The 14,207-nt window shown below is 39.3% G+C and overlaps 1 protein-coding gene across 3 annotated transcripts in view; it reads right to left on the bottom strand.

The window, feature by feature from the left end:
• Positions 1–14,207, bottom strand: part of larp4b (La ribonucleoprotein 4B) — a 63,003-nt gene that overhangs the window by 12,403 nt on the left and 36,393 nt on the right. For all 3 annotated transcript variants that reach the window (XM_084731571.1, XM_084731572.1, XM_084731573.1), the window contains 7 exons: positions 9,770–9,906; positions 8,472–8,575; positions 4,542–4,652; positions 3,997–4,050; positions 2,380–2,586; positions 1,546–1,652; positions 525–788 (listed from right to left, as the gene is read on the bottom strand). In XM_084731571.1, coding sequence (XP_084587697.1) covers positions 525–788; positions 1,546–1,652; positions 2,380–2,586; positions 3,997–4,050; positions 4,542–4,652; positions 8,472–8,575; positions 9,770–9,906 — 984 coding nt within the window. The remainder of the gene's footprint in view (positions 1–524; positions 789–1,545; positions 1,653–2,379; positions 2,587–3,996; positions 4,051–4,541; positions 4,653–8,471; positions 8,576–9,769; positions 9,907–14,207) is intronic.

Below are 14,207 nucleotides of genomic sequence, written 5' to 3'. Positions count from 1 at the left end.
CAATACTCAGACCAGTGCTAGCACCAGAGGCCTGCTCTCCTTGCAGATTAGCATCCACAGGCTTCAGCTGAATGTGGTTACAAACTGCTGTGGTCGGGAAGCTATATGGCAGTTCACTCTGACACAGCCTAAACACAACCTGTAAAACAGCTTTTGCTTAGACAGCTTTTTCTGTGAAAAGAGCAAAGTCTTGAAACTGTCAGTGTGAACATTTGAAATCTGCAACAGTCACAATCACTTTTATGAATGCTCTAAATCCTGGTTAATTCAACAACAATCATGTACACATGTCTAGCTTTTAATTGTAATGTCTTTAAATGGGGGCTTTAGTATTTTTTCCTGTTTTTTACTTTTTATAATATTCTCCTGTATTCAGTTTATCATCTTCTTATGTCACTGTTCCAATCTCTTTTTTCAAAAGCCCTTCTAGAGATGGGTGTTCCAAATTAGCATTCCCAAACCTATATTATCAGGACAACATGGTCCCATTTTTAAACTACAGCAATGCTGGATAAGTGTCGTACCTTCCTCTGCCGATGCCAAGAGAGTAGTCTGTGGTCGTGGGCTCGGTTACTCGTCCCGTGCCCACTGTGTCCCTGCGTGGGAAGGCGGTGGTGGAGGGTAACCTGGTTCTGGGCTGGCTGGTGGGGAGTCGCGTTGGTGGACTGCTGCGGACCCCATTGAGCCTCTCGCTGGGGAAGCTGGGAAAAAGGCCTGGGTTGTCCAGAAGCCCGGCGCTGCGGTCTGCTGTGGGGATGGCTGGCCTCAAGTGAGGTTTACTGTGATTCCTGCAGGAACCGGGAACACTTCAGTCAAAAAGTGTGAAAAATAACAGTGTACACATCTGAAATTAAAGTCAGTTTAGTTTTGTTGATTTTGGAGAAGCTGTGGTCAAAAGCAGCAGTCTTCCTACTGCCAGACCCACAAAATATAACATCAAGCGCAATTATCTAACCAAAAATCTCCTCCCGCCTCTTTTTAACCGGCTAACATGCTACTCACTGAAACTTCGCCTGGGAAACTGTAAAGTCAGGTTTGTTTCATCTGGTTTTACAGAGAAATTTATTTTGTGAGAGGACTGGTTATTTATGTATAGTTATTCTTAATGGCTGCCACAGACAGTCTTTTTAATCTATATAGGCCATAGAGAGGCATCTGTATTGAATTGAGACCGTTTCATGACTAGTTAAAAACTTCTTGTAGTAGCTTTAGCCATTTTCAGGACTCTGGGACCAAACCAGAATACATAAGAAATTCTGAACTTGATTATTGGACGGATACAAAATAATGACTGATTGATTTGGCCATGAAATATTGCTATTCAAGTAGGTTTACAATGTAATACAACATTTTCCTCTTACTTCAAGCCATTTTGTCACTGCTCAGAAACAAAACCTTCATCACCATTGTGATTATGAGCCATCAGAGTTTGTTTCCCTCCCTCGAAGTTACCAGATATTTAATCATTCAGGTGTATTCAGTTAACCGATGCTTGTTTTCCACCATTTTTGCTTTGTTAGTGACAGAGAAGCCACGGATACCAACCTGTTCCTGGGCGAGTAGTGTCTGACAGTGAGGGGGGATGTCGCTGGTTTGAAACTGTGTGATGTGGTGAATCCATTGATGAACTGGTTGTTGTGAAATGGTGCAACCTGGTACACAGAAAACAGAGTCACCTGCTGCATTAACAGGAAGTGGCAAAAGGTTTTAGGTAACAAAATAATGAGTGAGACCTGAGTGTAGAAGGACAGAATCTTGCAAAGATATTTTTGGATCTTTTAAAGATAGTTTTGGATAGTTTCAAGCTGTATTTTATGTTGCACACATCTGGTAACAATTTACAAGATCCCCATCTGTTTTGAATTATCATCAAATGAACCACCAAATCAAAGGTGCAATCTTCACAAAGATGTGAACTATACAAGCTGCTTGTAAAAATAGTTTAACAGGTTTTACTATAAATAAACAGTTCAGACAGGACACTCTGAATTCTTAAATTTAGTAAACCAGATACCATGAATAAAATTTTGTCGTATTGTCTCACCTAATATCTGCATGCATACTGACTTTGACAGACTCATTGAAAAATAGAAATGCAAGCAATAAATGTTACCCTACTGTTGCTCTGTTTGCTTTAATACCCAGCTGCTTAATGAAAATGCAAATTTGAATATTAAAAACAAAAGCACCAGTAAAGAGTACTTTTGCCATTTGAACCTAAATGTGGGTAATTTGCTGTTTTAACACACAACTGACTTATCAAATCATTAAACACGCTTCCTTAACTTTAGTCATGATGTCAAACTAGCCTCATCTTTCTGAAAAACAGAGTATCACTCTTTATAATCTACAAATTAAAATTTACCAGCTCATTCTTACCAGTGTGGGGTCGATGAAGCTGTGTGTGGCAGACCAGGCCTGTGGCGTGATGAGGCTGTATAAGGGGAACTGCTGCTGCGGGCTGTAAACTGGTGGGATGTAGTAGGATGTGTAGCGCTGCTGGGCGTACGGGTTCACCTCCACCGGCCGGTAACCGTTCTTTGGCATGAAAGTGTTGATAGCGATTGCCTTCGCCTTTATCCTTGCCTGGGAGACAGAGCCAGAACACAGCGGGAAATTAGCGACAGCCAAAACATAGATACAGAATATTGGACATTTCTTGCATACTTTGGCAGCATTTTTGCAACTTCTAAGAATTACACATAGAAATGCTATAAAGCATGGGTCTAAAAACAGGGGGTCCAAGATGTACTGCAGGAGGGCAACTAAATTATTGTTTGATCATTTTTGGAAAGGTTTTTTTCTTTAAAAGAATTAAAATGCGTCTGAAAATACACATCAACTTGAATGTAACATAGCAAAGATATTATTTGTGGGAAAAAAAAGAAAAAGGGGGGAAAAAAGCATGTACATAACATTGACAAAAAGCTATCCATGAATCCTTGTGCTGTCATGTGAGCTAGTTAACATGCTAAAATCACTGTAGCACCTATTTATATTGGCAAACTGCTCTGTGTCAGCGTCATCTCTCCACCAGAAAAGATTATAGATTCACTGACAGATTTGCAAGTCAGAGAGATTTTTACATTTATCTTGCGTTTAAGTCCAAATTTTCACATTTAGCATGATGATAAATATTGGCCTTAGTCTACATCCTTTTCTTATTAAATTACTGTTATTGCATATACACTTGTGCTGTTAGTACTTGTGCTGTCAGTTTATTGCTAATCACTTTGTAGATAACACACTACCTGACAAAAGATCCACTAATGAATAATATTGGCAGCTGGAAGGTAGTTTTGTGCTCTATAATTGAATGTATTCATTAAGTGTAAATAAGTAGTAATAAATCAAAGAACCAATAAAATCCACAGCTGTATGCAGTCTAATAACACGGTATATAAATGAGTGGGAGAAGAGGCAGCTCTATCGAGCTGGGCTCTTCTTCTGTGATGCTACTGTGGATTTTCATACATTAGTGGGACTACTTAAAAGTGTGACGTCACTTAACCTCCAAATGAACCTCTTAAGAGAAGATTTGTGATTTCTCTGCTGAAAACCTTGATGTGTGTTTCTTTGTGACACTGATTAATTATGCATGAGGAAGGATATCGTTGTCTGTCCTTCACTAATGAAAATTCAACATTTAAAGACTGTGTGGGAGCACAGATATGCTTGAAGTGCAGACACTGGCTGCAACATATTTCTGTTATCTCAAAAAATAAAAGAATAGCCCACAGACAGATGCATGGTAAATGTAGGTGAAATGAACAAAAACAAAAACTGCGTCTTTTAGTGTTGACAGTCACAGGAAAACCAGGAAGTTCACACCACAGATGACTGCTTGAGTGTCTTTCATTTAGACATTTTCTTTCCCAAAATGGTTACAACTGACCAAAGTTCATAGTGATAAGATGCTCTGATCTTTGCATATCACTCTTCTTTTACACAAAATCAGTTGGCTTAGATGGCTTTGCAGTAAGTCAAGTTCCCTACCTTAATAGGCTTCCCTTGAAAGGTCTTCACCTCCTCACGCAGATACTGATATGCCTTTATCAAGAGAAAGACAATACAGCATTAGGTAAATAGTTAAATGCCATGACAAACCAGAGGTTGCATTAGACATTTTCATCGTCTGTCATTTTGACAGCCAGAGTTGGACAAATATGTCATGACATATTTTTCAATGAGACTTAGCGTATTAGTTAATATAAGTTAATCACAATATCATTTAATAGACAGAACAAACTTATAAATTATGCATTTATAAGGCCATGGAGAGAAAAGATGAACAGAGACATCCACCATGCATCACCTTTCATGTCAACACCACATGAAGCAAATGGATGACAGCGGAGGGCACTGAAACACCACAGCCATTGTCCCTGAACCGGCACATGTGAGCAATGTAACTTTATACATACCACTCTTAACATGGGATTTCCCCGTGCTGGAAACACTTGCTTCATTCTTCACTAACTTCTGTTTTAAATACTAGAAAAATAAGACAATATATATTCATTTTTCACTTGTGTTTTTACCTGCTGTGCATCTGCTTCTGATTCAAAGGTGATGAACCAGTTGTCATTGTAGGCAAATTCACAGTTGATGAACTTAGGTAAGTTGTCCCCTTTAAAAAGAGCCTCAACCTCCTGCAGAACAAAAAAACAGGAGATGAGGTCAAGTTATATTTATAGTGACACACTAATAAAAAAACTCTCCAGAAAATATCAGCTATGCACTAGTGAAAAAAAGTTAAACCAAACCATTAAACACTGGGTCATACAGGAAAACGTATCTATTAGTTTGCCCTAAAACTGATATGAACAGTTGGTCTGTAGTCAACATCCAAAGTCTTTCCACCTTAAGAAAATCTCAAATTTAATTTCTGGATTGTTAAAGCACTAAAAAAGATTTATGAACAGCGGAATTTAAACTTTTAAAGGTCCAATATGTGCAGACTTCAGTTTTTGTTTTGCTTGAAGAGAACTCAAAACTGACTTTTGTTTCCATTTAGTTTTAAACACCCATACCTGCTTGCCACAATCAATTAACACCGGACTAAAATGTCTTTTAAAAAAACAAACAAAAAACCCCAAAACATATCATACCTGGAAATTAATGTCTGAATGTAGTTACACTGTAGGCAAGGGTGCTGCAGGCAATTTGTTTGCAAGAGTGCTATAAGGTCATGTCTGAGCCCTGTTGTAAATAATTTATTTGGCTCTGAATACTTCATGTGGCTGATAAATTTAAGGATATGACAGATACTATTACTGGTGCAGAATACTTCAGTAAAGTTAAACTAAATTTACTGTTGATCAGCGACACTGTCAGCTGCTCCATTACCTTGTAGACTGTCTGTCCTCTAGTAATCCTGCTCTTGGAATCTATCGCCAACTTCACACTACTGACTATGTCGCTGAGTGTGTGACGTGACCACCATGTGGAGCATTTGTGTGAATTTGACCAGCACATAATCAGATATGTGACGCCGACTGGCCAATCACCGGTCAGGGCCAGTCAAGATAAAAACCGGCCAGTTCCAGTCTCTGGCCAATCAGTCAGTGCATCCTTAGTTTTGAATAAAACTGTCAGACTCCTCCTGGAACCGCCACAACTTCATCTGGATGAGCAGAACCAGACCGAGGTGAATACAATGTTATTTCAGGTTGGTTTGAAAAGTAGGTACGTGGGAGTTGTCAGGCTTTATGGAATCAAAAAATCAACACATGACAAAGATTCAGATGAGAATCTGGAAAAATGTACATCAAAAGCTTACATCTGCAGCTGCAGTTCCTCTGACGTTATTCTCAATTACTGTGGCTGACATAATCACAAACATATTGTAGCATTTCCTGACATGTTTCTTTAACAATCAGACAACATGATATAATAACATTAATTAGTGTGCATAAAAAGCTTTATACTACTAGAAACTGTGGAGCTGAAAATGCACTGCTGTGGTAACCCTCTTTAGCTCTGAGTCATTTGAACTGAAAATGTTCTGTCATGCTGAGGCAGATATGTGTGTTACTGATATCACAGACATTCTGTAAATATTCTACAGCTAATGCTCAACCGTTCAGGATGTTTCAGCTGTTACTGCTGTAGCAAAAAATGTCTTCTGAGTAGCATTAAATCCTCTAAAATCTGCAAACAGCCTATACTTTGGCTGCATCAGTGGAAAAGGATGATGTTTTCTCTGTATTAAAATTCTGATCAGGTGTAAGGAACAACAGTAAAACAACATGTTTTACTTGGATGTCTGAACGTGAAACTGGCTCCCTTGTCAACGCATCACACTGCTGTCATGGTTTATTCAACTGATTCTATAATACAGACATTCCTCTGTAAACTTAATATTTTCTGGATCCCATGTGCATCACCTAAATCTAGAATTGTGTAAGGTACCGATATTAGCTATACCAATAATGCATTCACAAAAATGCAATTTCCTTAACCAATATTTGAATGCATTAACAATTAGGGCTGCAACTAGCATTTCCATTGTCGATTAATCTGTCAGTTATTTTCTTGATTAATCTGTTAGTTGTTTGGTCTATAATAGGTAAGAAAACAGTGAATAATGTTAGTCAGTGTTTCCAAAAGCTCAAGATGACATCCTCAAATGTATTGTTTTGTCCACAAGTCAAAGATATTCAGTTTACTGAGAATATATTCACATTTAAGAAGCTTAAATCAGGGAATTTTGACTTAAAAAAATAACTCAAACCAGTTAATCAATTATTAAAATAGTAGGTGATTCCTCTTTGAGTTTAATAACTGAGTCATAATTAGGTTTGGGTACTGAGATCCCAACATGACCACTACGTACCCGACCGAATCACAACACAGATTATGGTGCCACACGCCTGAGCTGTCTGTTGAAATGGTTGCCCTCTGGTGTGGACATTAAAGATGCATCACTAAACATGCCTTGTTAACTTTACAACTCTCTCGCTACATAGCTCTGGCAGCAAGTAGCCTTCCACTAGGTCAGATTTGTTATGCGTTTAGAATTAATTTATATTTATATATTGAAGTATACTTTAAACTATTAACAGCTAATATATTGATCAATTTTTAATTTGCATTAGCAATGAAAACTGCTGTTCTTTCATGTCATCGACAACATCATTTTGTGCTCCCTTTTTAAAAAAGTTTTGGTTCAAGTACCGTTGAGTATCATTTTAGCTCTGGTATCAGAAAAAATACCACCAGTACCAACCCCAGTCATAACAAATTATTTGCTGCAGCTCTACTAACGATTGATAGTAAGTTATTATTAATAAGATACAAAACATACATCTTTTTCTCAGTTTAATTTGAATTTTAACAATTTTAGCTGCACATCAATTATTTAAAATATTAATTTATGAAGCACAAACAATTCAGACAATAAGAATAATATAACAAAGTTGAAAACCTGTGAGCTCCAGAGAAATGGCACACAAAACAAGAATTATCGGTTAATAAAACCTTAAAACTGTCTTTACGGTGAATAATCAAGTCATGATTAGCCATTTACATGTCTTGCAATAATGCTTCAATTTTTCTTATTTTTGGCATCATTTTCTTTTTTAATTCAGCATTCCTAGACTTGGAGAAGACGGGCTGTTCCTATGAGCATCCAGTCCTTGTATAACCAACCAAAAGGATTTCGATTCACCAGCTGATCTACATTCTGACCCTCACCTATAGTCCTGAGCTTTGGATAGTGAGCAAAAGAATGAGATGGCAGATACAAGTGGCCTTCGCATCAAAACCAGCCTGGTGCAGTGGTTCAGGCATATGATCAGAACGCCTCCAGGGCGACTCCCTTTGGAGGTTTTCCAGACACGTCCAATTGGGAGGAGACCCTGGGGTAGACCCAGAACTCACTGGAGGGATTACATGTCTCATCTGGCCTGGGAACGTCTTGGGATTCCCCAGAAAAATCTGGAAAGCGTTGTGAGGAAGAGGAACATCTGGAATACCATGCTCAGCCCGTTGCCATCACGACCCAACCCCGGATAAGCGGAAGAAAATGGACAGATGGATGGTTTTGTAAAAAATATTTAAAAAATTAAATAACCAGATGAGGATTTAGACTACATTTTAATTTACACTGTAAACACCGCATTAGTTTGTTATTTTAGCTCTGTAGCCAAATGACAGAACATATGATTCTACCTTGAAAAGCCCTACCAAGACTGTTAATAGAATACTTAACAACAATGTGACAAGATTATGAAATCAAATTATCAATCACCCATGCAGATACGTTTGGTATGTTCAATGCGATAAGTTATGCTTGTATTTAGGGCGTGAGGAGTAGAGTCAGCAGAGTAATTATACACCAAGTCTCTGTTGCCTCATGCTGAGCGATTTCTGGGAGAATGAAGACGCTGGTTAACATCTTTATAAAAAAGTAAGGATCATCTCATTGTTGCCACAGTGCAAATCGAACACCATGAACACCCACTGACCTCTATAGGCGTGCTCTCAGGAACCTCTCTGAGGATCACGATGCAGCGGTTCTGATTGGGTCGCACCTTCTCCCCCTTCTCATCCACTTGGACCAATGGCAGAGCTGGAGATTAGAATGACAGAATGAAGCATTCACAGATTTTAACCTTGAACTCCTTACTCTTGGTCTATTAAACTGCATATTCTTAAAGTTAGGTACTACATGGATTTGGTTATCATGCATGATTATTATTCACATCTTACGTCGGGTTATGCTGTGAATTTCAGACACTGAAAGTACAATGAGGGGAAAGACCGACAAAACAACAAATGTTTAAATAAAATAGAATTATCTGGGAGGATTATGTGAAGAGCAGCCACGTTTCCCTGTTTCATCTTTTCTTTCCTGTTACTCTGGTATCCGACTGCTTCCTGTCTACACTGGTATGTGCATGTCCAGTGTATGTGAATGGTACTGTGATGTGCGTTTTCAAGCGTATTGGTATGGATGGAGATAATTCCTGAAATGGTGGCAAAACAGCCATCTGGACTGAGATCGTTTTAGTTTTAAAACAAAAACCTAGTGTGGATGTAGCTTCAAAATGCCAGGTAATCAGCTAGTTGCTAGTGTTAGCTAGTGTTACACATTGCTGGCGGTGCAGGGGAGCTGAAAAGGGGCAAGGGACTCTGGAGCGCACATAAACATCCTTTGGATTTTCCAGGAGAAATTGCCCCAAGAAAGTTTTGAAAGTTCTCATTTTTAATGTCAGATTAAAATCCATTCAGCTATGCTATGCTGAATGGATTGTAATGCATGCAACACATGTAATCTGCTCCACATAGTCCCTCCACTTAGTTCCTTTAATGAAAGTTAACCTGAGTGCCTTCATTCTCAGTGAAAAAGATTAAATACAAATGCATGATGCCATACAGCAGCACAAATAAGTTTATTCACAGTATCTCATCCAATTTCATAAATAAAATCTTGACACTTCTCACATCACTGAGCCATAAAATACAAGTGCAGCTTCAAGCCTGTTAGGATTAATTTTAGTAGTAAATTAAGTGTGTGTATAAATCAAACTCAACCAGGTAAGACTCTGCTGAATGCACTTTAACAACCTCTCCCGGGAAATTAACCCCGACCGCATGCTGATAAACATTCAGTGCGCCTGGTAAGTTTGTCTTGTCATAAAGCCTCCTAAGCAGGTAAGCAGCAATCATTAAAGTCGTGCTTTACTCTAAGATTCTAGTTGGTAAGTAAAATCATGAAGTGGCTCATAAATGATGGAGGACAAACACTTAACATTTTACTCACATCGTAAAATGTCCACGATCAGCTCCACGTCAGTGCTGAGCTTTTTGACATGGTCCAGGTTGGCCACCGTCACAATTGGCACATATTGGTCGCTGTCCATCTGGGAGATGAGGTACATGTCACTGGCCAGATTCTCCCTGAAAGATAAAGAAGAGGCAGAGGTGATTAGTGACACCTTCAAGCGTACTGCTCAGATGACAATATGATATCTTGTAACTGTGCAGAGGTGAAACTGTACCTTTTTTTTTTACTCAGACAAAGTTTAACAAACTTCTCTGTTTAAAGGGATAGTTCGAATTATATAATGTGAGGCTGTATTAGGTAATTATCCATAGTCAGTGTATTAGCTACAGACAGCACACCAGTTTAGAGAAGCTGAGAGGAGAATGAACACAGAAGCCAAGCAATGCACTGCTGTGGACAGGGTCAACCCCAAAACGTATTTTAGTCACTTAAAAAATTGCCTAGTCCAACTTTAAAAAGAAGGGAAAAAAATCAATCCTGGTATAAGTGTATGCTATAAGAAGCATATTTTCACTGCTTTACCTTGCCATTAGACAGCCTTTCCAAAGGGAAAGGGCAGATACATAAGCCAAATATCACTCTCTCCTAACCAACCAAATTCCATGGGCGAAATCATTTATTTTACCTTGCAGAACACAGAACTGCTGGTCTACCACTGTCTCAAACTTTCAGTTTGTTGGTGTTATTGTGTGACTTCAGTGTTTTAAAAGCGTAGGTCAGATTAACAGAGGTCACACAATAACACCAACAAACTAACACACTGAGGCAGCAGCAAACTAGCAACTCTCATTTTCTGCAAGGGAAAATGACTGATTTGGAGTTTGGCTGGTTTGGAGACAGTGATATATGGCTTATATAAAAGAAACTGATACTGATTTTCTTTTAGGTGGACCCTTTATGAGTTGTTAAAACACTATTTGTTGAGGACCCCATTCACAGCAGTTATGAGCTGGGGTCCCTTCTCTGCTCCGAAACCAGGCGAGCGCTAATACACTGACTATGTTAAGCACCTCATACAATCTCATCCAAACCATCCCTTTAACACCTGCCGAGTCACACTTGTCCTAACTTTAAAGATCTCACAATAAACTACAGCTTACATCTAGTAAACATCAATCAGCTTTGTTTGGGAAACCCAACGTAACAAATTTGTGAGTCTGAAACAGTGCACTTCTGGCCATAAATGAAACTCCTGATTCTGTCAGCTATTTCAGTCTACAGCTGTTGCACACTTGGCTGTTTTACTTATGCAACTGTGAGCCAAGTGGTTTTCTCAAAGGAAACGGAATGAAGGTGTTCATGGTTTCGCCTTCTCTAAACATTTCCTGATCCAGTATTTAACAACCCAACACTGCCCTGGTTTTTCTGTCCTCTTAGCTTTTGTCTCCTCTCTATGTGTGGTCATTATCATTTTGGTTTTGTTCTTTTTATTGAAGTTTTGTCATAGAGTAAACTATACTCTATGGCCTGTTCCAGGTTGATAAAGAAGAGGAAAAAAAGCAAAGTTAAACTCTGCGAGGCCTTGATTCCCTCCAAACCAGTAGCCACTGCTGCCACTACCACAGAGGCATTTAACAGTATGAAATAAAGCTTTCATTCAGACCACGCCTGACGCCCACAGAGAGCAGGAGAAAAAGAGGGAGAGATGTTTCATCAGTATCACACACAATGCAGAGCCCCACTGTACACTGATGGCAGAAGCATATGGAACTGATTATTAATAAATTTACAGTACCAAGATTTATCCCAAGTTTAAGGTGCCCACATCTAATCACATTATTACGTCTAAAGCCTCAAATTCCAAGTGAACATAAACGGCAAGCATATTTTCAGCTGCAACAATTAGTCAATCAGACGAAACCTGGTGTCAGCTTCTTAATGTGAGGATTTGCGGCTTTTCTTTATAATTTATGATTGCAAATGAAGAGCCTTTGGATTTTGGACTGCTGTTTGGACAAAGGAAGCCATCTGACAACAGCACTTCAGACCCTGGGAAATTGTGATGAGAATTTTTTTTACAATTATATAGATATTTATAAACTAAATGATTATGCAGTTAATGGTGAAAATAATAATTATCTACTCTGTAAACCACTTCCAGCGTGACTGCGCTGTGGTTAGATAAGTTTGGTGTGGAGGAACTCAACTGGCCTGCACAGAGCCCTGACCTCAACCCCACTGAGCACCCTTGGGAGGGGTTAGAGTGACAATTGCAATGCTTTCTGGTCCAACATCAGTTCCTGACCTCACAAATGCTCTTTTGGCTGAATGGGCACAAATTCCCACAGACACACTCCAAGCCCTCCCAGAAGAGTGGCAACCGTGTCAGTGGCAAAGGGGATCAACTCCATATTAATGCTTACGGTTTTATAGAATGGGATGTCAAACAAGCTCACATAGGTGTGATAGTCAGGTGTCCTTTGACTTATGGCTATGGTGCATCATTGGCAGAGCAGAAGGTCACTCTGAGCCAGACAGCAGCCTGCTACACAACACAAGAGACACAGACCCTGCAATCCAAATTAGATTTGCTGTCAACATCTCTTTCTTACTGAATCTAACTAAGCATAAACACGTATCTTGTCCTGCACACTGGCTTGTTGAATGAGTTACCAAACAAACAAAAGTCGTCAGATCCCTGCACCGTTCACACTACACCACTCTGTCTTGTGATTGTGAGTCTTGAAGTTGCTGTGCTGTACACTACATAACTGATTAAAGAAAAGAGGTCACCAATTACAAGATCATTCACCCAAGGAATCCAAAGGCTCTCCAAACTGCATTTTGTCATGAAAACACACCAGAAGTGACTTTAGATACTGAAGCACCAGTATGAAGCATGTCACTGTTGCCTTTGCATTGCTAGATCTAAATGACCTGGATGCGAAGTGTCCATACCAACTAATAAAGTTTTTACAGTGAAGACAGAGCCCCTTTCCTCTCCATTTATATGCTTTATTCATAAGTGTGTTATTTAACCTAGAAACTAAGCCTCCATAATGCTAAATAATACAACACTGGTTCCTCCTTTCAAAAAAAATAAAAAATAATTTTTTTTTTATCAGCAGTCCACTGCTGCTTCTAGTTGCATAGAGGAAACACTGAAACTATGTGTTATCATTAGAACACACTAGAAGTAACACCACATTGTTAATAACGAAGCATCAGTGGGCAGCATGTGTTGTCTCTCACAGTGCAGCATCAGCGCTACTGGAGGTGAAACTTGTTTCAACTTCTTTCTAACTTAATAGTGACTGCAGGTTTTTTATTAATTTTTGCTGATTTGCAGTTCAATACTTGGGCTTTACTGTCTGCTGCTCCACTGCTCATCCATCTCTCCCTTCCTCTGTCTGCAGCTCTACGCCTGTGTGCTGTGTCTGCTCTCATTGGCTGTAGCTGCTGCTGGCTCCTCAAGTTGTCCCAGACACGACCAGCTGTTAAACCTACTAAATTTGTTGCTGAGTGGGAGATCAGGGCTACACTCACATAGTGTGGCCCTGGCTTTACTTGTTGGATACTCTAAAGTAAGCTTCAAATGCATGATTTGATTAAAACTTCTTTTAGCTCTGACAGATATGCCATTGTTAGATTATCCAGACTTGATTTGCAAAGATAAACAGATCACTATTATTTATACCCTAACAACTAACATTTAGATTTTAGAATTCTTCTTTATTAGGATAAGCTATATGCTATCAAGTGTGATATATCAACCACCAGTCAACTGGGAACTGTTAAAAAAGAACAACAGTCACTACATAGCACAAGAGTACTGTAACAGACTGTTCTGTGTTTACTATGTGTTTCTCTGTTTGAGGTAGCGTGTCCCCTCAGAGTTGCCATAAGGCAGGAGTTGTTGGCAGAGTTCTGCTTTTGACACGTGTGAGAGAAAAATAAAGAAGCTGTTGCTGCTGGCCAGCGCACTACATCTCTATGCTATCATTTTCTTTCTAAGCCTGCCCAGTTGGGTGAATCCAAGACGGTCGGTTACAGCTGGCAATGGTGCGATTAAAATGGCTTGAATTTCATCATCTGCAAGAAGCCACAAAGATTAGAAATGTTGAAATTTAGAAAGAACTGAGCCACAGTGGTAACTTCAGGGAAGAGGGAGGTTCTACTCTTTCTCTGTCAGAAAAAACTCATTTCAGTCCATTTTAGGTTTAGAATCGAAATCGTGACATCTCTACTCTAAGGCATGAACACAGTTTACACAATAACAGTTATCTGTGTAGGTGGTTGTGTTCACATGTGAGCAGTGGGTGTGTACAGTCCACAAAGTCATAAATGTTTAGCTGCATGCAGACGTCCACGCAGAGTAGGAAGATCACATCACACAGACCCTTGTGGACCCATGTGGATTTGCTGACATGGAACACATAGTTTTGCTTAATGGATATGCAGCCTTACTTTCTTA

This window comes from Lutjanus erythropterus, chromosome 12, assembly GCF_056507025.1.
Source record: "Lutjanus erythropterus isolate fLutEry1 chromosome 12, fLutEry1.hap2, whole genome shotgun sequence".
Lineage (NCBI taxonomy): Eukaryota > Metazoa > Chordata > Actinopteri > Lutjaniformes > Lutjanidae > Lutjanus > Lutjanus erythropterus.
The sequence above is the reverse complement of the archived record's forward strand: the minus strand, read 5'-3'. Positions and strand labels throughout refer to the sequence as shown.